At 40.4% G+C, this 25,981-nt stretch overlaps 2 protein-coding genes across 7 annotated transcripts; one reads left to right on the top strand and one right to left on the bottom strand.

Annotated features, from left to right (window-relative positions):
• Nucleotides 1-288: 288 nt before the first annotated feature.
• Nucleotides 289-6,744, bottom strand: LOC6636193 (uncharacterized). 5 transcript variants are annotated; one of them, XM_070210643.1, is made up of 8 exons: nucleotides 6,537-6,744; nucleotides 4,885-5,013; nucleotides 4,068-4,336; nucleotides 3,886-4,002; nucleotides 3,420-3,821; nucleotides 3,156-3,358; nucleotides 2,926-3,095; nucleotides 289-2,721 (listed from the first exon to the last, which is right to left on the bottom strand). In XM_070210643.1, exons 2-8 carry the CDS (start codon nucleotides 4,903-4,905, stop codon nucleotides 2,449-2,451), a joined length of 1,455 nt encoding a protein of 484 aa, XP_070066744.1. In that variant the 5' UTR covers nucleotides 4,906-5,013; nucleotides 6,537-6,744; the 3' UTR covers nucleotides 289-2,448. The 5 variants fall into 5 exon arrangements, with proteins under 5 accessions (XP_070066744.1, XP_070066745.1, XP_032290137.1 ...); XM_070210644.1 differs by having other exon boundaries at nucleotides 289-2,498; nucleotides 2,574-2,721; nucleotides 2,926-3,358; XM_032434246.2 differs by adding an exon at nucleotides 5,704-5,839 and having other exon boundaries at nucleotides 2,926-3,358; nucleotides 6,537-6,743.
• An 11,938-nt stretch (nucleotides 6,745-18,682) lies between these two features.
• Cals (calsyntenin 1) lies at nucleotides 18,683-24,694 on the top strand. Of its 2 annotated transcripts, none has more exons than XM_002059704.4 (11): nucleotides 18,683-18,856; nucleotides 19,298-19,482; nucleotides 19,642-19,784; nucleotides 19,881-20,381; nucleotides 20,587-20,694; nucleotides 20,777-21,923; nucleotides 21,978-22,523; nucleotides 22,598-22,681; nucleotides 22,743-22,873; nucleotides 23,274-23,397; nucleotides 23,465-24,694. In XM_002059704.4, the coding sequence occupies exons 2-11, from the start codon at nucleotides 19,362-19,364 to the stop codon at nucleotides 23,536-23,538; spliced, it is 2,979 nt and encodes a 992-aa protein (XP_002059740.2). In that variant the 5' UTR covers nucleotides 18,683-18,856; nucleotides 19,298-19,361; the 3' UTR covers nucleotides 23,539-24,694. The 2 variants fall into 2 exon arrangements, with proteins under 2 accessions (XP_002059740.2, XP_032290079.1); XM_032434188.2 differs by lacking the exon at nucleotides 18,683-18,856 and adding an exon at nucleotides 18,927-18,973.
• Nucleotides 24,695-25,981: the final 1,287 nt, after the last annotated feature.

The raw sequence follows: 25,981 nt of genomic DNA on the forward strand, positions 1-25,981 counted from the left end.
TAATAAGAGCTAGAGTCACAAACTTGACATGTAGCTTCTAGAATAGTATATATATTTGCATTTGGTGTTGGAATAAGAGGGTTCAGGGTATTTCCTAGTCGGGAGCTCCCAACTAGAACCTCTTTCTTGTTTTTATCTAAACATCTGCAATATTACTGTAGTTACAAGTCAATGAAATCATTACAGACTGTTCCATTTCAGCCACCGTCCATCATAACTCTCATACATAATGATGGATTATGAGGATATATGGGTAAAGTTGAGAGGGGCTCGCAGTTAAAACAATCGTTATTTTCATCCGAATTTTTATATTTGTTAGATTCGTTTACAATATACAATAAGATTCACAATAACTTCTTAGTTAATTACTTTTAATGTTTATTAGGTTCTTGCTTTCGGCATTATTCAAAAACATCAACCATGCGTAGACAATTTTACTTTTTATTCAATACTATGTATTTGCAATATATATTCATGTTAATATGCATATCATACATCCAAGTTAATATATATATTATATAGATTATATGTATGTATATACATATATAACAAAAATGTTTTGTTATTGTCCGGAACTCACAACTACAGATTTATTGTCAATTTTGTATGCATCAACACATCAACACATTTTCATACTGTATCCCTTTGTATGTATGCGTGTGTGTGTGTTTGTGTGTGAGCGAGTGTGTATGGGTAAATGCCCTTATTCAATACTTGTACACAATAGTATCTAAACAATAAAATACATAACGGTTAATAAAATCAGGCATGCTTGCAATAATTGTGTATATAAGTATATAGGTATTTTAAATTTTTTTGATATTAAATACTCGCTTTCATAAATATTACACATTGTTGAGCCAAGAAGTGGTACATAGTTGATTAGTACACAATTATTAGTCTCTTATTAATATAGGTAGCACAAGTACTTTGGATAAGTTCGATATGTTAAATTGACATTTATTTTATATAATAAGTGACATTTCCTGAATTGATATTTATAAAAAAGGCTGACCAAATATAGTATGCAACGAGTAGCAAAAACCATAAGTTAGGTAAAATTAAACAATTACATAAATCAAATAAAATATTTCTTTTAATTTTTTGTTTTTTTATTTTTAATGATCATTTTGATTGTTTTAAGTTAAGTAGTTAACGTGTTTTTAGTTCAGGCACAGTTAGATTATACACATATGTATGTAGGTATTACCATACCAGGTGTCTGTATAAGAAACAACTAGCTAATACATTGATCGTATTATATGTAAATAATAAAAACAATATATTTTTGCTGAAATGTTTATAGAGGTACTCTTTTTGAGCCGCCTATTGCCATATTTAATTTTATTTATGATCTAGGCTTTTTAAAAACCAGTTTTCGTCAATTAACCGTACCTTGTTATAAATCTGTATAAGGATACGAAATTTGCTTTGGCATTTCTCTTGTGTATACTGATGATTGTTTTTATATTGGAAGCATTTTATTATTTCTAAATAGGAAATTAAAATAAATATGAATATACTTTCACGTCGAATATTTAATCGTAAGATATTGGTGTAATTCTTGGCAAGGTTTTTGGTAGATGTGTTTTTTTTTTTTTTTTTTTTTTTTTTTGAGTATGGAGGTTTAAAATAGAAATATGTGATATCAAATCATTTTTAACATTTAACATTAGACAAGTAGGTTATTGCAAAAATAATTTGTCGAGCTTAACAAAGATTGTAAGGACTTCCAAGGTTGTTATATTTTGATAACAGACTCTTTTGTGTATAGAAAAATACATACATTTGATATTGATATTTATATTTATAGAATATACCAAACGATAATAGTTCTATATATATGTATATTATCCGTTGTAGATGTGGGCTAGTTTTGCTGTTGTTAAATATGGCATGTGTTGCCAATGTTGGTAAGCACACTTCATGTTATTTAAATATTAAGTAGTGTTATAAAGTAACGGGTGAATGTTAATGTGAATGTAAAACAAATACTTTCTTTTCTTTTCTGATTCTTCTTTAAAAATGTCTACTTGAACTGATTTCGATATCGTTTTTTCGCGTAATTATGACATATTTTCGGTTTTATATTTCTTTTGGATATGTATGTATATACATAGTTATATATGTAATGTAGGTACATAATACACCGGGCGTACCAATTTTGTTTAGTTCTTAAACATATATATATAAATTGACAACCGTTTCTCCTGTTATAGGTATGCTCATGCTAATTAATATGTATTCTGTATTTACACGTTTAAATTTAAACTACACACACCTCATAATCATCAGCTATAGCCACAAAGCAGGAAAAATAATTACATTTATCCAAAAAAAAAATAAATTAAATTGTAAAAAGTTCACATAAAATTGTATATATATAGCTATTGCACCATAGTTGGTGAGTTATTTTTTATTGTCCAAGTTTTGAGAAAAAAAAATACTTTAATATCCGTTATTGTTGTAGAAATCATACTCATATTGATTAGTTTTTTCTATTTGGGGCGACAAAGCAGTTAACTCAGCCTCATTTACTGGATCATTACCAAAATAAATTAGACCATTGATACCTGGTTTCAGGCCATACTCGATGGATGCGTAGGGACTCAAATAGTTGTCATTGAAATCTCCTCTTACTTTCGAAAGCTCTGTCGGAGGCCCAAACTGCAAACTCTTCAAAATTCGTGTGTTCCTTTCGAAGTATTCATTTGGCGGATACTAAAAAAGAGTTAAATATACAATTTTGAATGTATGCAAAATAGTCGACTATGCACAGCTTAGCCTTTTTAAAGTAAAAGTGATCTAGTCTAAAGTGTCCGGCTAGGAGATCATTATAGCCTTTTTTGTAACCCCTTTCTTAATGGGTTCAGGTTACAAAAATGCAATCTTCTAGCTATTAGGGTTGCATTTTAAGACTATTACCTGTTTTAAAAGTGATCGATTCCTTTCCCTAAAATGGGATTGGCGAATAGGGTATGTCCGTGGTATGCCAATAACGGTTTGATGTTTGTCTGCTAAGTCAGCCGGATTCATTTCGGTCAGTGGAATCCGCAGGCGAGAAACTGTTTTTGGTTGACCGGCAGGAGAGTTGCCTGAAAAAAAGGAGTCTTTACGCGCTGGACCATTGCCATTAGTACCCGTTTCATAAGCACTTCCGATGCGGCGTGTGGAGGCTCGAGCTCCACCGTTTCTGTGGCCCCCATTTTTATTGTTGGCATCAAAATTTTGTATATTCGCAATGGACATTCGATCACCGCTTAAATATTGATTGCCGCTACTATCGGGGCTTCGATTCTCATCCATCAGAATCGAATCTGCAGCGTTATTGAAGGGCAACTTGTAAGACGATTGTATGCTGAGAGAAGGAGAAGAGTTAGGGATCAAATAAGGTACCTAATAATCGTATAAAATAATACTTTTGCCCATTTGCGATTTCCTTGAGCACAGCCGCCCGAGCTGCCACCTCTTCGGCTCGACGTTGTTGGGTTAACTCCTTGGCCCGCTCTGTCCAGATGAGTTCCTTCAGCTTTTGAAAGCTGCCCTGTACGGCCACCGAGTTTTGGCTGCCGGAGCTACTTGGTACGCCCACATGTCGATTCTTGCTGGATCTGCGCGGTGATGATGATGCTGCCGGCGATCCAGCATTTATTGGCCGTATCTCAGCACCATATAGTCTGGCCTGACTAGCACCAGGTTGGCTGCCATCCATATGGCGCTGGCGTTGTTCAAAGGTTACACGTTGTGGAATAATTGGCTCACGGCTGACAACACGGCCAAAAACCGGAGATCGAGCACGTTCTCTTGCGCCCATTCGCAGTCTACGTTTGAGATAAAATAATTACAATTTCTACCATGCATATGACCATATTCTGGCAAACTTACGAGCCGAGCAAGCGAGAGTTGGAGTAAAGTGGTTCCCAGACATTATATGTGAAAGGGTCACGGTATGTTGGTATCTCGTTTGTTATTTCTGCTGCACGAGATTGTCTCTTGGAAAATCTATGTTATGTAAGTTCTTTATGTAAGTAATATATTTGTGGATTTTTGGCCATTTCAAAACTTACATCCACATAGCACGTAGTTGCTCACATGACGGCTCCTGCGAACTCATTGGAAAAGTTTTCGGAACAAACACTTCACCAACAGCCCTTACCCCGCCATCTTCCACTAACCCGGTATTTACATTTGGTGTTCCATCTTCGCCCTTGACTAATTTATTGCTATCCGCAGTTCTTTGCATCCCATAGTCACGGCTACGTGCATTTAAAAAATTTCCATTTCCCCGGGTCAGGTAAATTAAGATAATCAATATGTATATGTGAATGTATTTGTTCTGAAAAGATTTGAACATTACCAAGTTCTTAAATCGATTACAACTTTTATGTCGGATTATTTAGTCAAAATATATTAAGGTGTTATCACTCCCAGACTTGCGTATCTAGAATCGACCGCCAATTTTCCTGATAAAAGAACCCTCAAGATATCAAGATTCGAACAGTTAGCAGTCTTCCAGTTGAAAGTTCCCTATACTATGAAAATTGCATTCTTGAAAAGCTGAGGTGCTTATAGTCTAACTTATGTAAATTTCAAGGGTAATATAGTACAACTGTGTGTGTATACGGACTTTGGTATATAATTATAATTTTCTTATAATTTTCGAGTCAATATTTCTGAGATCAACGGAAGGACGGACGGACATACAGGTGTGCGGGCGGGCGTAAAGACGGCATAAAAGCTCGTCAGCCACGTCAACCACGATTAACACTTAAAAAAAACTATTTAACGATTTCTAACATTTTTAACGCCTTTGAGACAGCAAGCCTAATCTCACATATTAATCAGCTGTAGGAATAAATCTAACTTAAGTTAAGATACACTTACCATACTATAATAACAATGCATCTTCAAGAACTATCTAGTTAAAATCCACCAATGCGTGTTACTCATAAAACGACCAACAATTAATGCTGCTGCTTCAAAAAGATATGTTTTCAAATACGTCGAATTTTCCTGCCGTTTGAAAATATTTAAGAAAATAAGTAAACAATCTTTTAAGCAGCATGTTTACAAAAAGTACACTCTACAAAAACATGCAAAATAAAATAATACTTTAAGCAGTACCCAATTTTTTCTTTAAATAAATTAAATATATTCATATTTAAGTTTGATGTATCGTTAGCTGAGTATTGATTAACTTCACACCTATTGAATTCTATTTATCTTAAAAGTTCTTGATTTTCTAATTTGAGCATTTGAATTTCTTTCGCAAATGCCCTATTACATACACATACATATAATATATTTATATATATGTATTGAAGAGAACATACCCGGAAAAATGATTTTATTAAAGTTTTTCTTTTTTTAATATTGATATAGACTCATTAATTAATTTAAAATAACATGTTGCATGTAATATATCCAACATTTACATTAAAAATTTAGCAATTTGTAAAGTATAAGATTTGCTCCCTACGCATATTAAAAAAAATACCACAAAAATACAAATGTGTACAAAAAAAAAATACATACATACATGTATTTTGGTACTTAGACATATTACGAATGTATCTTAAATTGGCAAATTTTGCTTTATACACTAATTGGTGCAGGTGCTGAACAAACAAATATTTTGGTGCTTTTATTTGAAAAGTGAATTGAATTGAATTTAATTGCCTTTTTTTATAAGAGGGAAATTACTTTTCTGCGGTATTTATAGGCTTTTCCGTATATTAAATGAGAAATGTTCTTCGCCGATAGCCCCATACCGTTGATATTGATGTGTTTATACCTTTGGTGTGTTGATTTACCATAAGCCTCAGGCATTTTCTTTTAACTGTAGAGACCAATGGAAGCGTTTTACTTCAGAAAATAAATGACAAGTTTATATAAATACCAATCTTTAAAAATATATATAAAAATATAAACATTTATCTACAATTAATGGTTATTGTTACAGATTCAAATATATGTTATTAATTATACGGCAAACCTAGTAAATTATATCGAAATCCTTCTTCGTCTTTTATTGGTGTAACCCACAATGTTAGAAAATATCCATTCAGGCACGTTAAACTTCGTTTTTAGCACAAACACTTCTGTACATGTCTATACTAGATTACATTCATTTACACATACAATCAATGCATGCGTATTTGGCTACATATATGTATATGTGGCTACATATACACACATATTCCAGCAAAGTCCCAAGGGTGGGTGTGTGTACCCTACACAGTTTTCGACTGGGTTACAACTTTTAAATGCGCACCATTACCAACCAATTCATTGACACATCAGTGTACACACATACAGATACAAGCATACATATGTGTATACGTATATCTCTATACAATCGCGTAGCTGCATCGAAAGGACTTAAGTCTTAATCGACCTTAATCATATACATACACACGCACACACACATACACACACGCACATACACACACACACACACGCACACACACACACTACATTTTTGTTGTATGGTTTATGAATAATTTGAAAATAGTTTGTTTCACCAACCTACTTACATTTATTAACAGCCTGTGATGATTATTAAATCGAATCTATTTTCAGTTCACCGGGGTAATAAGTACACAAAAAAATGCAGATCTTTTGTGAATTTTGAAGTCTATGAATATAAGTAAGAACTTTTCCTACGCGCGACTTCAACTGAACTAAATGTACGAGCATAGGTTGGACTTGAATGGAACACACAGCATCCACAATCCCTGACAAAATTAAGAAGCTCGCACACTAACTTTCTTTCGATTTACGTGTGTTTGTATTCCATGCACGCCTCGGCCTCCGTTCGGATATGGGTTCGGGCTCAGATGGACTGAGTATACGTGGGCGTAGGTGCTCGGTTTTTATATGTATATACTGTTATGTGTATATTTATGTAAAAATGTGCGCGCACACATCTGCGCCATGAATGAAATTGTAGTTAAAAACTGTTGCTGGCTTTTTCGTTTTACACTCAAGCGATTTTGAGAGCTAGCAAGGGTTGAATTCCTATCCTCTATTCCTGTCACTGCTCTCCTTGTCTGCAATTCAGTATTGAATGCCATTCCGAAAACCTTACTCAAACACACTCGACCTTAAAATTGATATATAAATATTCCAACATAGTGAATTGAGCTTGCAATCAATCTCGATAGCAACAAATAAAACGATCACCCAGTTTAATTTTAATTTATTTAGGTGTTTAAAATATTATTAACTTAACTACCGATTTTAATTCTTATTTTTTTTTAAATACAATTGCCAAGAGCTAAGTAAAAAAAATTCTTCAATTAATTATTAACTTCATAATCATTCTTTTGAATATTTACATTTGCTTCAAAAGGGGAATTACAAATTTCATTAGCATGAACGCAAACAGATTTACTATAAATTCTTGTTTTTACAATTTTTTTTTAAGACATTTATTGTTGGGTCCTCCGCCGGGTGAAAAGCGGCTCGAATAAGGCTGGATATGTGTGTTTGATCGAACATTAAGTTAATTTCAAATTAAGAAATAGTTATCTTTCAAATATTTCACGCTCAGTGTGCCCACGAATGCTTAAGTGCTAAAAATATCGATACATGATGCGCATAAGAAAACAATGCATCCACACGCTTTGAAGAAAATTATGTTGCGTTCTCATTAATGAAGGGCGCGTGCCGGGTTTCTGCACGACGGGGCGCAATGGTATACAAAATTCAGAAAAAAGTGTGAAAACTATTTATTTGAGCCTCCAAAAAAAAAAAAATTCTTGGAGAAATTGTATTTACACTTTCAGCCTTTTACTATATTCATATTCGGTATTTTTTAAATATCTTGCAGTTAACCATGAATTCATTCGCCTTCAATGATTGTTTGATGCCTTTTATCGTTGCTATGCGACAGGTGTACAAAGAAATTGTTGCATTTGACGTTATCGGCAGCACCGAGGGTTACTCAGTTGGTTGCGTGCGATATTATCGGCCACGCCGATATCTTTTTGGCATATGGTCGGAGTATGCGGGGTGAAGCTGGGCCCACGGCGGAGCCCAAAGTTTTGAAGGGTGGCAACGCCAGACATGCGATCCACGGCGCCAAAAGCGACGATTGCTATTGGCCGCCCGTTTCGCTCTTAAAGGGAATACGAGGAGAGTGGATCGCATGCCCTTGGATATGCCCTTGGCCTTCATTTGGGCCGTTGACCCAAAAAAAATGCAGCTGTGCAGATGAGCAGCAACGGTGCCCGCCTCGCAAATGTATGCGTGTGCCGAAATTCGGCACCGATGGTGTGGCTGCCAAAAATGTGGAGGAGTGCGATTTGTTCAGCGGTTAACGGCGGGCGTGCCAGCTCGAAGTGAGCAAAAAAGTTGGACATTGCATTTCTGCTTGACAGAGTAAAATTTTTTCCCTTCTGAAAAATTAAGCCGGCACATAATACCAATGGCTTAACAGACGAATAAAAGTTTTGTTTTTGTGTTCTTTGCCATGTAATAAATTTACATAAATCAAACCGCTCGAATCACAAAGAAAATATAATAAAAAAATTAAAAGAGACTTAAAAATTTAAGTGCGACGAGAGACGAACCAAATAAGCCAAAAATTAACGGCTCCGGCACCAAGGAGACCAGCTCGCGCACCAGAGAGGCCCACGAAATATTCAAGGCCAGGATTCAGTGCAGCGGCGCAAACCAGCCATATCCGCGACGCCGCCAGCAAGCGTCGGCGCAAACGTGAAGGCAACGAGACGAGCCACCAACGACCGGGCTCCAACAACGAAGAAGCGGCCACAGGCGAGACCCCGCCCACATCCACCGAGTGAGTCCGTTCCATTGTTTTGCCCATCCTCGTTCGAGCCCCTGGCAGAGTCAGAAGAAGACTCCTAATTGCACTCCCTGAAAAGGAGTGGATTTTTTTTTTTTATCGTTAAATTTGGTTAATTTGTATTTATAAAATATATTCATACATACATAGGCACTTACGCCGAGCTTCACTTTAGAGTGCGAACGGTGAGGAAAACTCCAACGGTGATGCATCTGCGCCTGTAAAATATAAAAAAAAAAAAAAAATCTAAAATTAACTCTTGCGCGAACTATGCTCACATATTTACCTAATTTGAATTTACGCATTTATATCGCCCCTTACCACCCCCAGAGAGCTCTTTAGGTAGGGTAAGGTAGAATTAAGCGATTTAATACATACAATATACAATACGTGACATACCCAGTTTTAAGTAATTGTGCGGGCCATTGTTCCTAAATCGGGGCAACGATTGCCTCTAAAGTGCCTCATTGCGCGTTTCTTTTGCGGCGACTAGCAATATCCTTGTAGTGTTTCGTCGTCTGTTCCATTCAGTGTTGTAAAAAAATAAAAAAAATTAATTCTATAAGTTAAGAGAAAAATTTAGGAATTAATGCGCTGTGTCAATTAGTATAAGTATATGCAGCAGTAATACACACCTGTGAAGTTAATGAATTATCCGCTTGCATGAGATCCTAAACAGCTGCAAGATAAATGCCATAAGCAATGATTATGATTGTTATACATTTTAAGAAAACGCAACCAATTATACGCACCTATTGAAAGAAATCATGTCCGGCTAAAATAATATTGCTGGGGAGAGTGGGCATTATGGCCGACACGGGCTAATATAGGCCATTTGGTGGCCAAAATGAGGGAGACGAGTGGAGGTGATCGTCTCATGGTAGGGCGGGTACGCTGGGTCCGGAACCGGGGCCCGATCTGGAAGAGTAAGGTGGATAAATAGTGTTTTTTTTTGTTAATTTATATTGAGTGTCTTACCTTTGTTGTTTACATTTTCATAGTTGTTACAGCTGTGTATTTTGTTCATGAGTTAGTAGTTCCGAATATTTGTTATCGATTATGCGGTTCATTTTGAGTAGTGTTGTGTGAGTCTATTTTGCTACAGACGTGTAGCTTTGTTGTTATCGATTGTGCGGACTGCGGGCCAGGGATGGGACCACACCCAGAGAATCCGATGAGCCAGCCGGCGCGGCCCACTGAGAAACAAGCAGTTCCGTAACAATATGGCGCCCAAATTGAAGAAGCACTCGGCTTCTTTGAAGTCGGTGTGTAATCAAAGAAAAATAAATACGATAAAAATGAAGGTACAGAGGAAAGGACTCCCTTGGCTTCAGGACCCACACCGCTGAAGTCTTATGTGGCACGAGTAGGTAGCTCATAATCGCGCAGCGTGTAGTGGAATCCGAGAAGCACGACGGAAGTAGAGGTTATCTGAATATCCATCCATAAGCATGAGGGGTTTTTTTTGTAGTGGTTGATGGCCGTTCGCATGTTGGCGAAACATTTGCGACTATCCATCGTTCGCCTGGTGGTAGCCGCAACGACAAAGGCATCTCATGGTTAAAAAAATGTGATATTAGGGTAGTTTAGTCAGATGTTATTTATTCAATTAGTTGTTTTTGTCTCATTTTGTGTTAATGTTGGATGTATGCTGGCCGTAGTTATACGAGCTTCGGAGACCGGTGACCCAGGACGATATAGAGCCGAGCCTGCGCCGCATCTGTCACACAGCATATCCCAAGAATGGCCAGAAGAGCGACGGAGACGGATCTTGCCATGGTGTCCATTGACATGGGGTGTTTTCTTGTCGCGGTTGATGACGGTAAGTCACGTTTGCTAGTTGGTGAACGTTCGCGACCGTCAATCGTAGCCTGGTGGTAGCCGCCATGACAAAATAACCTGTGACGAAATGTGATATTAGGGTAGGTCTGACTAGAGTTTGTTTAATGTTTTCTATTTGTTTTGTCCCACTCTGTGTTAACGTTTGGTGTGTGCTGGCCGTAGTTAAATGAGCTTCGGAGGCAGGTGACCCAGGACGATATAGAGCCGATCCTGCGCCGCACCTGTCACACAGCATACTCTAAGGGTGCACAGAAGTGCGACAGAAACCAAATAGCCTTCAAGGTAGCGTTCCTTGCATGCCGTCCGTCAGTCAAACTGACGAACTGAGCATGGGACGAATGCTTAAGTGTTGTCCACTGTCCAGATTATGCGTAGATTATTTAGCCTGTGTTAGGATTTGTCTTCTCTCCCCCAAGTATTTGAAATTAATTAGAAAGAAAAAAAAATTTAATTTTGTGAGTGTTTTTGTGGTCGATGTGTATTAATTTATTATTCTTTATTAGTAAGATTTGTTAGTGGGTGTTTATTTATTTATTAATTTATTAGAAATATTAGTAAAGTTTTTATAAGGGTTGTAAGCCTTGTAGAAGAGAGGGGTACTGTTCTCAGAAGGGATAAGTATGGCTGAGGAACAGGTGTCTGATTGGGCTTCTGACGCTGATGGGGCGTCGGCTCTGCCACCGCCGCGCCCAGCTGGAGGGCTGGTGCGAACGCCAATGAATTTCCGGGGATTTCCAGAGAGACAGATCCCGAAAGAGGGTCACCTGGTAGACTTGGAGAAAGAATTGGCGCAACAGGATAGACCTCCACGGAACCTGGAGTTCCCAAAAGCCCCGAAAGACTCAGTGCTCAAATCGGCGGCAAACGCGGCGATCGCTCAGGCCCACCAAACATATCTGCATGCTCTGCCATCTGGCATCAGCGAGTCCATCCGCGAGGAGATGCGAGCTGGCTTCATGGAAATGATGAAGGGCATCATTGATGTGCTTAGGCCGCCAGGGAGCCAAACCGCCGAGACTAACACTGCGCCGAAGCCGCCAAGACATGTCGAGCCGGGACCGCGAACAGGCGCCATCCCGAAAGAACGGGAAGTGTTCCAGCGCGAGGCATTTCCACCACCGGTGCCACCGAAGCCACGTAGGCAAGGCGCACGAGGGGCGGAGTATTCGTCCAGCAGCCCAGTTTACGTGGCAGATGCTCAGTCGAGGAACTGGCGTAACCCGAATAACCGCCATTTCCGAGTAGAGGACCGGAGAGCGGATGATTTTCAACCGGAGGAGGCGTACGCCAACGTGCGAGAAACTGCGTACATGAAGCTCGAGCGGTGGAACGTCAAGTTTGACGGCGAGGACGCGATGAATTCGGTCGAGGACTTCGTGTTCCGCCTAGAGTTCCTGCAGAGGCAGTATCAGTGCCCGTGGAAGGAGGTCCTGCGCGGTTTCCACCTGCTCCTGACCGGCCGCGCCCGCGAGTGGTACTGGATGCACGTGCGGCATTCTAGGGTCGACAGCTGGATGCAACTGCGGCATGCCCTCTTGGACAGGTTCCGGGGCTACCAGACGGAACACGAGGTAATGCAGGAGCTTCTACAACGAGAGCAACAGGCCAGCGAAGGGGTGGATGATTATATCCACCACATGCGTCAACTCGCCGCGCGATTCCAGAAGCCGCTGAGAGACCGAGAGCTGGTGAGGATTATAAAGCGTGGTTTAAAAGAAAGTCTGGCGAAATATATTTATGCCATGGACGTACTCACCGTGGATGAGCTGCGCCAAGAGTGCCTAGAAGTGGAGAGGCACATGGGTCGCAGAAGCCGGACTGGGTACCTTCAGCCGTCGCGTTGTCCACAAGGAACGAGGCCCGTAGTCCACGAGGTTGAAGTTCCACCGCATCTTACAGAAACGCCACCGGGAGAACTGGAGGAGGCATTCGTGCGAAGCAGGAACTCATCCCGAATTGTATGCTGGAACTGCAGACAGTTCGACCACGTCTTTAGAGACTGCCTGTCCAAGGAGCGGAAAATATTCTGCTATAGGTGTGGAAAGCCGGACACGTTCTGCTCGCAGTGTGAAAACTGTCCGGGAAACCCCAGAGGGAGCGCGGTGATGGCGGGACAGACGCGTTCCGGGACGGCGACCGCGGGAAAGCAGGAGAGGGGCACCTACCAGAGCCAATAATCATTGGAAAGGAGACGGAGATTTGGAATAAGGATCAGGATAAGGCTAATTATAATAATAGTATAAGCAAAGGAGGAACACTTAGGGGCTTACCATACGAAGAACGTGTTCGGGCATACATGTCGGCCCGAAATAGAATTTTTGGTGAGCGACAGCTGGAGGGGATGACGCTAGCCACCCGGAGAATGGTGAAGGCACGTGCGCGCTTCCGCAGACGCAGGATTACCAGGCGCCAGGTCGTCGAAGCGGTGAGACGGGAGGAGAGTATAGACCCACGAGTATTCGCCGAAGTGGAGGTCGCTGGAGCCAAAATGAAAGGGTTGCTGGACACGGGGGCCTCAGTCAGTCTGTTGGGACAAGGATGCCGGGAGTTAGTGGAGAAACTGGGATGGGAAGCGCGGCCATACGAATCGATGGTGAGGACAGCGGCGGGTGCCAATCGCCCAATTTTAGGTCGCGTTGTTCTGCCTGTGAAATACGGGAATAGAACGGAAGATATCGTATTTTACATGTGCCCGGACCTGCGACAGGAACTATACCTGGGAATCGACTTCTGGCGAGCCTTTGAGATCGCACCAGAGCTGCTCGGTCCGGCCAGAAAGTCCGAAACACCACCAGAGGCATCTGAGGTAACGGTAGCGAACCCAGAGGTGGCTTATTACCGGGACGACGACGACTGCGTAACGGATCCGGAAATGTGGGACCTGGACAACGATCAGAGGAGTCAGTTGGAAAGCGTGAAGCGCAGATTTCTCCAATTTGAGGAGGATGGCCTAGGGAAAACTCACCTGCTGCAGCACCGAATTCAGCTGATCGAGGGAGCAGAACCCGTGAAAGACAGACATTATCCGCTGTCCCCGGCCAAACAGGAGATCGTGTGGGCCGAGGTGGATAAGATGCTAAAGTTGGGCATCATCGAGGAGAGTGACAGCCCCTGGAGCAACCGGACGACGGTGGTGATGAGGCCTGGGAAGAACAGGTTTTGCTTAGACGCCAGGAAATTAAACAGTGTAACGGTAAAAGACGCGTACCCGCTTCCATGCATCGAGGGCATCCTATCGCGAATCGACGAGACTCATTTTATCTCTAGCGTCGACCTTAAGTTCGCGTTCTGGCAAATAGAGATGGAGGAGAAGAGCAGGGCGTATACGGCGTTTACTGTACCAGGGAGGCCGCTGTACCAGTTCCGCCACATGCCATTCGGGCTCTGCAACGCCGCTCAACAGCTTTGCAGGCTCATGGACAAGGTAATCCCGGCGAATCTGAGGTCCAACGTATTCGTATACCTGGACGACTTGCTGATAATATCGGCAGATTTTCCAACGCACTTAAAATACTTGGAATTGGTGGCCGAGTGTCTGAGGAACGCGAACCTCACCATAGGCATGGCGAAGTCGAAATTCTGCTTCCGCAACCTAAACTACCTGGGTTTCATCATAGGCGGCGGGACGCTGCGCATGGATCCGGGAAGGGTAGAAGCGATCCGGAACATCCCGAATCCGAGGACGGTCAAGGAACTACGAAGCTTCTTAGGTACGGCGGGGTGGTACCGCCGATTCATAAAGAATTTCGCTGAGATATCGGTACCGTTGACTGATGCCCTTAAGAAGAGAACGGGTAGATTTGTGTTGAGCGACGAGGCCATAGAAGCCATAGAGAGCTTAAAGTTAGCCCTCACCACAGCCCCGGTGTTAGTTCACGCAGATTTTCGAAGACCATTCTTCATCCAATGCGACGCATCTCACTACGGAGTAGGAGCTGTGTTGTTCCAGCTAGACGACGAACAACAGGAAAGGCCGATCGCATTCTTCTCGGCCAAACTCAACAAGCACCAGATCAACTATTCGGTGACCGAGAAGGAATGCCTAGCCGCCAAACTGGCCATACATCGATTCCGGCCGTACGTGGAGATGATGCCGTTCACGGTAATCACCGATCATGCGAGTCTGCAGTGGCTTATGAGTCTCAAAGACTTGAGCGGGAGATTAGCCAGGTGGTCCCTCGAACTGCAAGCGTTCCCTTTCTCCATGCAGTACCGCAAGGGAGCCGACAACGTCGTCGCAGACACATTGTCCCGAAGCGTGGAAGAGGTCGAACTGACCCCGGAAGATCTGTTGGGATTTCAGACCCCGGAGTTCGAGAGCACCGAATATCGAGAGCTGATAAGAGAGGTGATGAGCCAACAAGGGAAGTTGCCGGACCTTAGAGTGCAGGACGGACTTCTGTTCAAGAGGACCGTGCACGAGAGCTTGGAGGATGAGGTCGAAGGCACAAGTTGGAAGCTCTGGGTGCCGGAGTCGCTGACGGCAGGACTCATCCAACAAGCACACGCGGACGAGACGTCAGCTCATGGAGGCATGAGGAAAACGCTGCACGCGCTGCGCAGGCAATATTATTGGCCCAACATGGCCATACAAGTCAGGGACTATGTTCGGAAATGCGATACATGCAAGGAGACCAAGGCACAGAACTACCGAATGCAGGTCGGAATTGGGGAAGAAGTGCGCACCGACCGCCCCTTCCAGAAGCTATATATCGACTTCTTGGGGAAGTATCCACGGTCGAAACGAGGGCATGCGTGGATATTCGTCGTCGTAGACCACTTCTCGAAGTTTACCTTCCTGAAGGCCATGAGGGAAGCCACCGCGGCGGATGTCGTGAATTTCCTAGTGCATGAGGTGTTCTTCAAATTTGGCGTGCCGGAAGTGATCCATTCGGATAATGGACGACAATTCGTGTCAAAGTCGTTCGATGCGATGGTCCAGGCGTTTGGCATTACTCACCTGCGCACACCAGTGTATTCGCCTCAGAGCAACGCCGCCGAACGCGTGAACCGCACAGTGCTGTCGGCAATCCGAACCTACCTGGGTCAGGATCATCGGGAATGGGACGCGTACCTACCAGAGGTGGAAGTGGCGATCCGGAATGCGGTCCACAGCGCTACGGGAGTCACTCCGTTCTTCGCGGTCTTTGGACAGCAGATGTACCTGAATGGTTCCAGTTACAAACTGGCCAGGAAGCTGAGATCATTGGCCGACCACAGTATTTCTGACCTTGACGCAAAGGACAGACTGGCTGTAATCCGAAGCCAAGTCAAGGACCACCTGCACACCGCATACGAGCGAAGTCGCCAACGGTACGACCACCGCGCGCGACAGCTCCATCTGGAACCGGGACAGGAAGTGTGGAGGCGCAACTTCGCACTAAGCAGCTTCGGCAAAGCCTTCAATGCCAAGTTCGCCCGGAAGTTCTTGAAGAGCCGCGTCGTCCGAGCCGTGGGAACCAACGCCTACGAGTTGGAAGATCTCCAGGGACGCGTGCTAGGCGTCTTCCACGCAAAAGATATACGAACATAATCGTAATTTGCTCACCTTCTTGCCAGGCAACGGCGGCGGCAGCGCCAGTCCCCCCTTTTTTTTTTGGGTCAGCAAAAAAAAAAAAAAATATAGATTACTTGTCGTGGGTGTGGCCTACGTTGGGCATCGTTAGTAGCCGGCTGGGTCAATCCATGAAATGCGCACGCAGATTCCTTGTAACTGTCCTTCATGTCGTTACAATAATCTGCGTGGTGATGTTGCATTTGACGTTATCGGCAGCACCGAGGGTTACTCAGTTGGTTGCGTGCGATATTATCGGCCACGCCGATATCTTTTTGGCATATGGTCGGAGTATGCGGGGTGAAGCTGGGCCCACGGCGGAGCCCAAAGTTTTGAAGGGTGGCAACGCCAGACATGCGATCCACGGCGCCAAAAGCGACGATTGCTATTGGCCGCCCGTTTCGCTCTTAAAGGGAATACGAGGAGAGTGGATCGCATGCCCTTGGATATGCCCTTGGCCTTCATTTGGGCCGTTGACCCAAAAAAAATGCAGCTGTGCAGATGAGCAGCAACGGTGCCCGCCTCGCAAATGTATGCGTGTGCCGAAATTCGGCACCGATGGTGTGGCTGCCAAAAATGTGGAGGAGTGCGATTTGTTCAGCGGTTAACGGCGGGCGTGCCAGCTCGAAGTGAGCAAAAAAGTTGGACATTGCATTTCTGCTTGACAGAGTAAAATTTTTTCCCTTCTGAAAAATTAAGCCGGCACATAATACCAATGGCTTAACAGACGAATAAAAGTTTTGTTTTTGTGTTCTTTGCCATGTAATAAATTTACATAAATCAAACCGCTCGAATCACAAAGAAAATATAATAAAAAAATTAAAAGAGACTTAAAAATTTAAGTGCGACGAGAGACGAACCAAATAAGCCAAAAATTAACGGCTCCGGCACCAAGGAGACCAGCTCGCGCACCAGAGAGGCCCACGAAATATTCAAGGCCAGGATTCAGTGCAGCGGCGCAAACCAGCCATATCCGCGACGCCGCCAGCAAGCGTCGGCGCAAACGTGAAGGCAACGAGACGAGCCACCAACGACCGGGCTCCAACAACGAAGAAGCGGCCACAGGCGAGACCCCGCCCACATCCACCGAGTGAGTCCGTTCCATTGTTTTGCCCATCCTCGTTCGAGCCCCTGGCAGAGTCAGAAGAAGACTCCTAATTGCACTCCCTGAAAAGGAGTGGATTTTTTTTTTTTATCGTTAAATTTGGTTAATTTGTATTTATAAAATATATTCATACATACATAGGCACTTACGCCGAGCTTCACTTTAGAGTGCGAACGGTGAGGAAAACTCCAACGGTGATGCATCTGCGCCTGTAAAATATAAAAAAAAAAAAAAAATCTAAAATTAACTCTTGCGCGAACTATGCTCACATATTTACCTAATTTGAATTTACGCATTTATATCGCCCCTTACCACCCCCAGAGAGCTCTTTAGGTAGGGTAAGGTAGAATTAAGCGATTTAATACATACAATATACAATACGTGACATACCCAGTTTTAAGTAATTGTGCGGGCCATTGTTCCTAAATCGGGGCAACGATTGCCTCTAAAGTGCCTCATTGCGCGTTTCTTTTGCGGCGACTAGCAATATCCTTGTAGTGTTTCGTCGTCTGTTCCATTCAGTGTTGTAAAAAAATAAAAAAAATTAATTCTATAAGTTAAGAGAAAAATTTAGGAATTAATGCGCTGTGTCAATTAGTATAAGTATATGCAGCAGTAATACACACCTGTGAAGTTAATGAATTATCCGCTTGCATGAGATCCTAAACAGCTGCAAGATAAATGCCATAAGCAATGATTATGATTGTTATACATTTTAAGAAAACGCAACCAATTATACGCACCTATTGAAAGAAATCATGTCCGGCTAAAATAATATTGCTGGGGAGAGTGGGCATTATGGCCGACACGGGCTAATATAGGCCATTTGGTGGCCAAAATGAGGGAGACGAGTGGAGGTGATCGTCTCATGGTAGGGCGGGTACGCTGGGTCCGGAACCGGGGCCCGATCTGGAAGAGTAAGGTGGATAAATAGTGTTTTTTTTTGTTAATTTATATTGAGTGTCTTACCTTTGTTGTTTACATTTTCATAGTTGTTACAGCTGTGTATTTTGTTCATGAGTTAGTAGTTCCGAATATTTGTTATCGATTATGCGGTTCATTTTGAGTAGTGTTGTGTGAGTCTATTTTGCTACAGACGTGTAGCTTTGTTGTTATCGATTGTGCGGACTGCGGGCCAGGGATGGGACCACACCCAGAGAATCCGATGAGCCAGCCGGCGCGGCCCACTGAGAAACAAGCAGTTCCGTAACAAAATTATATATTATTTTTGGGACATACATGTTTAAAAATAGCGATGTGACCAATGTGAACCAATTGTTATTATCGGTTCTAAAAATCGTGCAATCAAAAATATGTAATGTGTGTGTCGAATTTATGTAGGAATCCATCTGGATTTATTTGGGATTTTTTAGTGCATTCCAAAACAACTGATTCTTTTCTTGGCAAATACATAAAAAATGTCGGATAAACAAATATTAAATGTCCAACCAAACACCAAATAAAGATTTATATAAAGTTTTATATGTTGCAGCTTAAAAAAATATTCAACATAACATTGAAGCGAGCTGAAAGCAAAGAAAAGGTATTAATATTGATTTTTGCATATCCTCTGTTGGTGAAAAATGGAAAAGAATTCAACTAAATATTATATTATATCGAAAAATTGAATGGTGATCAAAGAAAGTGATTTCAGTCTACAGTAAATAGTTGTTTGTTAACTACGTGCGCCAGTATAGATAATCGAAAAATAAAGTGGATACACATAAATATACAAATATGCATATACATATGCGCATATGTATCTCATAAAATGTGTATCTCATGAATTAAAACACATACACACATACACATTTGAACATGCATCTGATTAATGACAAACTTTGAGATTAAGCTTTTAAATCTTCAATTTTTGAATTTAAAAACGAAGATTCTATAAAAAGTTTTAACTATTTGCGAACATTATTATGAAACATAATGTAAATGATAACAGAGTTTATCAAAATATTTTTACTACCCGTTACAGAAAATTAACGTCGGTAAACGCAATTTTTTTTGGAACTCTGGTCATTCATAATTTAAACAGAATTATGGTATCCCTACAAGGCATAATTTTTGTCCACTTGGGTCTAATACTGATTATTGGACTCGGTTCTACCGTGTCTACCGGGACTTCTAATGAAAATGAGGACGAGTATCTAATACAACGAGGTGTGTGTTATTTACTAATTTATTTTTACCTTCACTAATTTTGTTAAAAGAAATGTTAATTACTCTATTTTGTACATTTATTTAATTTCTTGAAAAAGTTTGTAATTGTCGTTGCTAGTGTTAATGTGTTTATTATGTTTTTATTTCCCTCGATTATAGAATATATATTGGAAAAGTCGTATCATGGATTGATTCGAGAAAATGAGACTCTTGTGGAAATAACGCCATTAATTAAAGTTGACGAAGAGAAAATTTGCAGCTTTCGCATTTTAAAGAAGCCATATCACGAAATTCCGTTCCAGGTGAGTGTTTATAATCAAAGGACAACAGAAATCAAAATTGTTGTAAGGAGTCGTTATCACAGAATATGGTCAACCAATACAAACCTACATTTATAGATTGAACTGGTCAACAACCTGGCAATATTAAAAGCACGCCACACACTCAACTGCGAGAAACGTAAAAGCTACCACTTTGAAATTGTTGCCATATATTGCGACGGAACGCCATCAAATTCAGCCAACGTGCACATAACAGTCATCGATATCAATGAATATGCTCCGACCTTCTTGCAGCCATCATATGTGACCGAAGTTGACGAGGGTAAACTGTATAATGAAATCATTCGAGTCGAAGCAGCTGACAAAGACTGCACACCGCTTTTTGGCGACGTTTGCAAATACGAGATATTAAATAGCGATGAACCATTTACTATCGACAACGAGGGCTCCGTAAAGAACACTGAACCCTTGTTGCATAAGGTTTCCCATAATCATATACTTTCTGTTGTGGCCTATGACTGTGCCATGAAGGAGTCGACGCCCATAATGGTCAGCATCAAGGTTCGACGTGTGTGCGATGCCAAATTCTTAGGTATACCCGAACGCATTGATTATGCTGTAAGTACACACTTCTTTCCCCAACTAATTCAGCTTCACTTCTTAGCCATATGGCAAGCCTTAAAAAAAATGAATATCTTCAGCCACCGGCACATTTGCGCTTTACGATCTACATTGATTTTTATGCTTTTAGTCCGGCAGCACCGATAATTTACAGCTTTTTCCAAATGCCTATTTACGATCCATATTGAATTTATACTTTCAGTCTGGTAGCACTGATAGCTTACAGTTATTTCCAAATGCTCGATTGGATCTATGCAATATATTATGCAGCACAGATGATCTCAACATTCACGCAGCGGTTGCGCTTAAGGTGAGTGCATTTTTTCTATATTATTTTACTATTTTTGTTTATTTATGTATGTATAATAACGCACGCTTACCAATACGCGAAGACCAAGCACATATCATTCGGATGCGATCGAGATATATCCAACTGTTCAACGAGCACAAACCTAAGGGATCTTCTGCCTCGTGGTGCCGACTGGACCAAAGAACTGAGCTATGACGAAGGCCCCGAGCCCATATTTCATTTTGACAGTTCCGCTGGCGTCGTAGTGCCCGCTGGCTTTATTGGACACCTCGATTTCTCGCTACGTCCGTTTAGCATTGTGACCATTTTCCGTCATGGCAGCCAAAGCTCATCGAATAAGCATGTCAAGGAGCACATCGTGTGCAGCGCGGACGATCATAAAATGAATCGCCATCATATGGCGCTTTTCGTACGCAATTGCCGCCTGATACTGTTGCTCCGCAAGAACTTCAATGAGGGCGACTTGAATATATTTAGCCCGGCGGAGTGGCGCTGGAAGATACCACAGGTGTGCGACAATGAATGGCATTATTATGTTATCAACGTCGATCAGTCGTCCAAGGTGGAGCTCTTCATTGATGGAGTACAGTTCGAGAGCTCTGTTGAGGACCGTCACGCTAACCCAGAGGTTATTGACGATTGGCCTCTACACGCGGCACATGGAGTTAATACGACATTGGCAGTTGGTGCCTGTTATCAGAGCTCCGAAAATCGGCTAAAGCACGGATTTAATGGCGATATCTCAGAAGTAAAACTTTCTGTTGACGGTATACTCTCAGTTGAAGATATTAAATGTGGCACCAGCTGCGCCGAACATTTGCTTCCGTCGAGCGAATTGCAATTGGAACAACCAGACGATTCGGCAGAATTTCAAGTGCAGGTCAACACAAAAATGAACGAGATATACATTGAAGCTCAGAGCAAGCACAAGATTGAGCAATTGATGCGAAAGATTCAATACATTAATATTAAAAAGAACCCCACCATAGGTCGCAGGAATATTGAAGTTCGCACGACAATGATGTGCACTAATCAGAGTGCCATACGCCTGCCCACAATCGAGACCTACATCATGGTTAATGATCCCATTCAACCAGTGGGTATAGCCGACTCGACCGTTTCGAGTGACAAACTGGCGGATAATAAGTCTGACAAACTTAAGCCGCAAAATCAACGCGATAAATTTACTTCTCAGAACGCGCACACGTTAAGCAAGATTGCAATTTCTGGTATATATATAATTCAAATATGTTAGTTCTTGTTAATTCATGAATTATTTTTAGGAACCCAAAACAAATTAGTCTCCTATCAAGAAATCAAAGTGGGCGTACATATATTGGATAGAATTCACATTGGACGCTCTACAGATAATAAGAATGTTACCCCAAACGACAATCTCGATTCATGCAGTGTGATTGTTTTCCCATCTTTGAATCCCGATCACGAAGAAATTCAAATAGATGGCGATGAGTCGTTATCATCGACAATGGACATAAGAACGAACATTAACAAGGATGGCGTCGAAATGATTGGAACCGATTCGATTCGCAGCTATCTCAGCGTATTGCGTGCTCTCGTTTATAGCAACAAAAAGCCAGCCTATTATCTGAACCGTGTGTTCAAGCTTGCTTGCTCGCAGCTTTCCTCTCAAATTAAGAATATCGAGTATACGCTTACCCTGACCGTCTTGCATCCGAAGCAATCGTCAAAGACAACAAATGCACCATCTGTATCTATGTCAGTAACCAGTGCCGAGGGAAATGACAACTTTTTGGGAATCTACCACAATGGTGGTGGCCTAAGTGAGAGTAAGGATCAAGGTGCACAAGGTACATTTCTTTTTTGCTTCGTGATAAAATGATTTCATAACTTAAGATGGCCCATATTTTTCTTCTTTTTTCAGATACGAAATTTTTCTCAAACTCCTTACTCCATTCCAATGATGTACAGGAACCCAAGTCACACGTACACTCTATCGTACACAAAGGTTAGCTTTTTCCACAAATGATAAATTTGACAAATTTATTTAACTATTTATCTGTTTTCAGCTGAAGCTTCGCATCCAACAATGCTGATAATCTTAATATGTGTTTTTCTTGTCATATTGCTCTGTGGCGTTTCGATTGCAAGGCTAAAAAATAACCAAAAGTATATGGACCGACATCAGCCTTGCCCCAAGGTAAGCACCCAATAGACTTTACTGGATCGTGGTCATAGGAAATACTACAAATAATAGTTTAAATTCATCTTTTATAAATAATTTATTTGATATATACTAATTTTGGATAGAGATCAAATTTAGCATGCAATTTCTTTATTGAATATAAATATTAACGGCGTGAAATATTTTCTGTAGAATAGTCAATTATAAATAAAAAAAATAATTGGTTCAAGGATATGTATGACTCAAAACCCGTTCTGATTCTATTATTTAAACAGTAATTTAACAACATAGTCTCTCTATTTACATTTATATTTAGAATTAAAACTGGACTGAAAGGTGTAAAGATGTTATATTTCGGCATCCTGAAGTTAACTTTTTTTATTTGGTGTTATTCATATTTTTTTTTGTATTTCAGGTCGCTGATGAAGGTTTAATTTGGGATGATTCTGCGTTGACTATAACTATAAATCCAATGCAAACCGATGCCGCTTCTGAGGAAAGCTCGGACTCTGAGAATACTGATTCGGAAGATGAAGAAGGTAAGTTCTATATACATATTAATCGAATTATATTCAGTAGATTTAACAGTTTATACTTTGTCTTTAGTAATTAAAGATGGATTTGCACACATCAACCAGCTTGAATGGGACAACACCAATATGTTTTCATCGGCGAACTAATATGGATGTGTGTCGTTTATCAATAAAAGTTAAAATTAATTATATGTAAATGTGCTTTTAATATCTGAATCACACAATCCACTTATCCTACTAAAGTAATCCGCAAACATCCATGCATATACATATATAAATACTTTGAATAAAAAGTATGGAAGAATGCATATGCATAGATTTTTTTGGTTGAGAATGTATGTGTATAGCATTTAAGTAGTGGCAAAAGGTATATATCTACATGTTATCCAACCGGAGATACACTTGATAAATACATATGCTTATATACTTCAACTGTAATTAATATATAGTAAAATTATACCCGGCATTGGTCGACCCAGAGTAGACACATATAGTTAATACATAAGAGCTAATTGGTCGACTTATAAATACCCTTGCAAAATAATAAGCAACACACTTTGACACACACATAATCATAAATATATTGTCACAGACGACACTCGTAATAAATAGAAGGAGGCACTTCCGTCCCCATAATATAAGTCTAATCTTCTATTTTTATTTACGATTATATACATTTCAATAGCTTTATCTTCACATCCGATTTCAATTAATTCAACAATTGAATTTAATTAAACATCAATGGATTGTTTAAAGTATTGGATTCCAGTATGGAGACTATACAAGAATTTATACGCTATAATTATGTTTTATTCCTTATTTTTAAGTAAATGTCTCAATTTCTGCAAATTCAAAATTTTAAGATGAAATGAAATTAGTTAACTTTTTAATTCTGTCACAGTCTTTAATTTACTAAACAGTTTTCGAGAAATTATGTTCATAATTATGTCCTTTCCCTCGCTCATGATTATATTGATGTTATAACATTTCCGATTGTAAGATTTTTGACAAACATAGTGGATATATTATACGTACCGAATAATGTTTATATGAGATTGTAAATTCCTGATTGAAGAATAAATTCGATTAGGCAAGGGTATTTATCTTTCGGTTTTTTTTTTTTGGATCTAAAGTCCATGTACTTATTGTTTAATTAAAATGTGCTAATGATTATATATCTAGAAGCGTAAACAAAAACACAACATTAACTGTCACCCCATACCACAAAATCAAAAAAAAAAAATAAATAAAAGGTCTTAGTACTTTAGTTACAGTTATTATTTAATTAAATAAGAAAAATAAATCCATGTGTTTTCTTTCACGGAATGGTTAACCTTTCAACATTCACATCTCAATTGCAGGATCGCGGTGGAACAAGCTTTGGCCTAATGAGCACAAAGTTTAGGGATCGATCGTAAATAAATCAGAGGGCAAACCATCTTTTTCTAGTATTGTTTAAGTTTAATTAATTTACCTAAAATCTTTCCTTGTAAAACTAAATCAGTTCTAGTCGGGAGCCCTGAGCCCTCGTCTTCTAACATCTAATGCATATATATATTCTATTTTAGAAGCTATATGTCAAGTTTGGTTGCTCTAGGTCTTATTATTTACCAAAATTGCCCAAAAACAGGATATCGATATCGATTCTTATCGATTGCTTGGAAACGGAGTAAGCTATCGATTATCAGAAATAAACATCTAAAGTCTCTAGCTCTTATAGGTTCTGAGATTCTTGCGTTCATACATACGGGCGGGCGGACGGACAGACAGAGAGACGGACATGGCTAGATCGACTCGGCTATTGATGCTGATCAAGAATATATATACTTTATGGGGTCGGATTTGCTTCCTTCTGCCTGTTACATACTTTTGGATTTTGCACAAATACAATATACCCCTATACCCATTATTAATGGGTTCAGGGTATAAAAACGTTGAAAGCGTGTGAAATAGGGTTTTATTTACCATTCCGTTCTTCTTAAAAAAAAGGTTTGGCTATTGGTTGTTTACTTTTGATTTAGTTCAGATTACAATAAAAATTGGAATTCTAGGATCGAGCAAGTTTGGTTCAAAATCGATCTGCAGCCTAGGTGTGTATAAAAATGTACTATGAAATAGTAGTAATAATTATTTTAATAATAACAAGTTACTGGGAGTTTTACCGACGTATGGACTAAGACGTATAACTAACTCCATTGGGCTTAAATAGTTTTTGCTCGGAATATCATATAGCTGCCTTCGACAAATATATTTTTATGAAGGACGCATTAGTAGCATCATATCGTATCATTTAGCTGCCTGGAAAACAATTGCCCAAAGATCGAGATTAACGACTTTGTGTGTCCCAGATCAATTAATAAAGTACATTGTCATATGTATATCAGGAAGGGTATTCCTAGAGTTAATTAAAATACACATGCTTATTTTCGGAAAATTTTATTATATAACCATTTAGTGATACATATCATTTGTATATATTTGTTATATAAAGTTATTTTTTAATCGACATTAGTATTTGCTTAGTATTTGTTTAAAATTAATGCCGACTAAAGTTGATTTATGAAATGTATTTTAAAGATATATTTTCTTA

This window comes from Drosophila virilis, chromosome 6 (assembly GCF_030788295.1).
Source record: "Drosophila virilis strain 15010-1051.87 chromosome 6, Dvir_AGI_RSII-ME, whole genome shotgun sequence".
In the NCBI taxonomy this organism is placed as follows: Eukaryota; Metazoa; Arthropoda; class Insecta; order Diptera; family Drosophilidae; genus Drosophila; species Drosophila virilis.

Coding starts and splice junctions, on each gene's coding strand:
- LOC6636193 (XM_015168606.3), bottom strand. CDS start 4,905: ATGCATTGTTATTATAGTATG. Junction 4,003..4,067: donor CAACTACGTGCTATGTGGAT/GTAAGTTTTGAA, acceptor TACATAACATAG/ATTTTCCAAGAGACAATCTC. Junction 3,822..3,885: donor AACTCTCGCTTGCTCGGCTC/GTAAGTTTGCCA, acceptor TCTCAAACGTAG/ACTGCGAATGGGCGCAAGAG.
- Cals (XM_032434188.2), top strand. CDS start 18,942: ATGGTGATCAAAGAAAGTGATTTCAGTCTACA. Junction 19,483..19,641: donor CGAGTATCTAATACAACGAG/GTGTGTGTTATT, acceptor CCTCGATTATAG/AATATATATTGGAAAAGTCG. Junction 20,695..20,776: donor ACGCAGCGGTTGCGCTTAAG/GTGAGTGCATTT, acceptor CAATACGCGAAG/ACCAAGCACATATCATTCGG.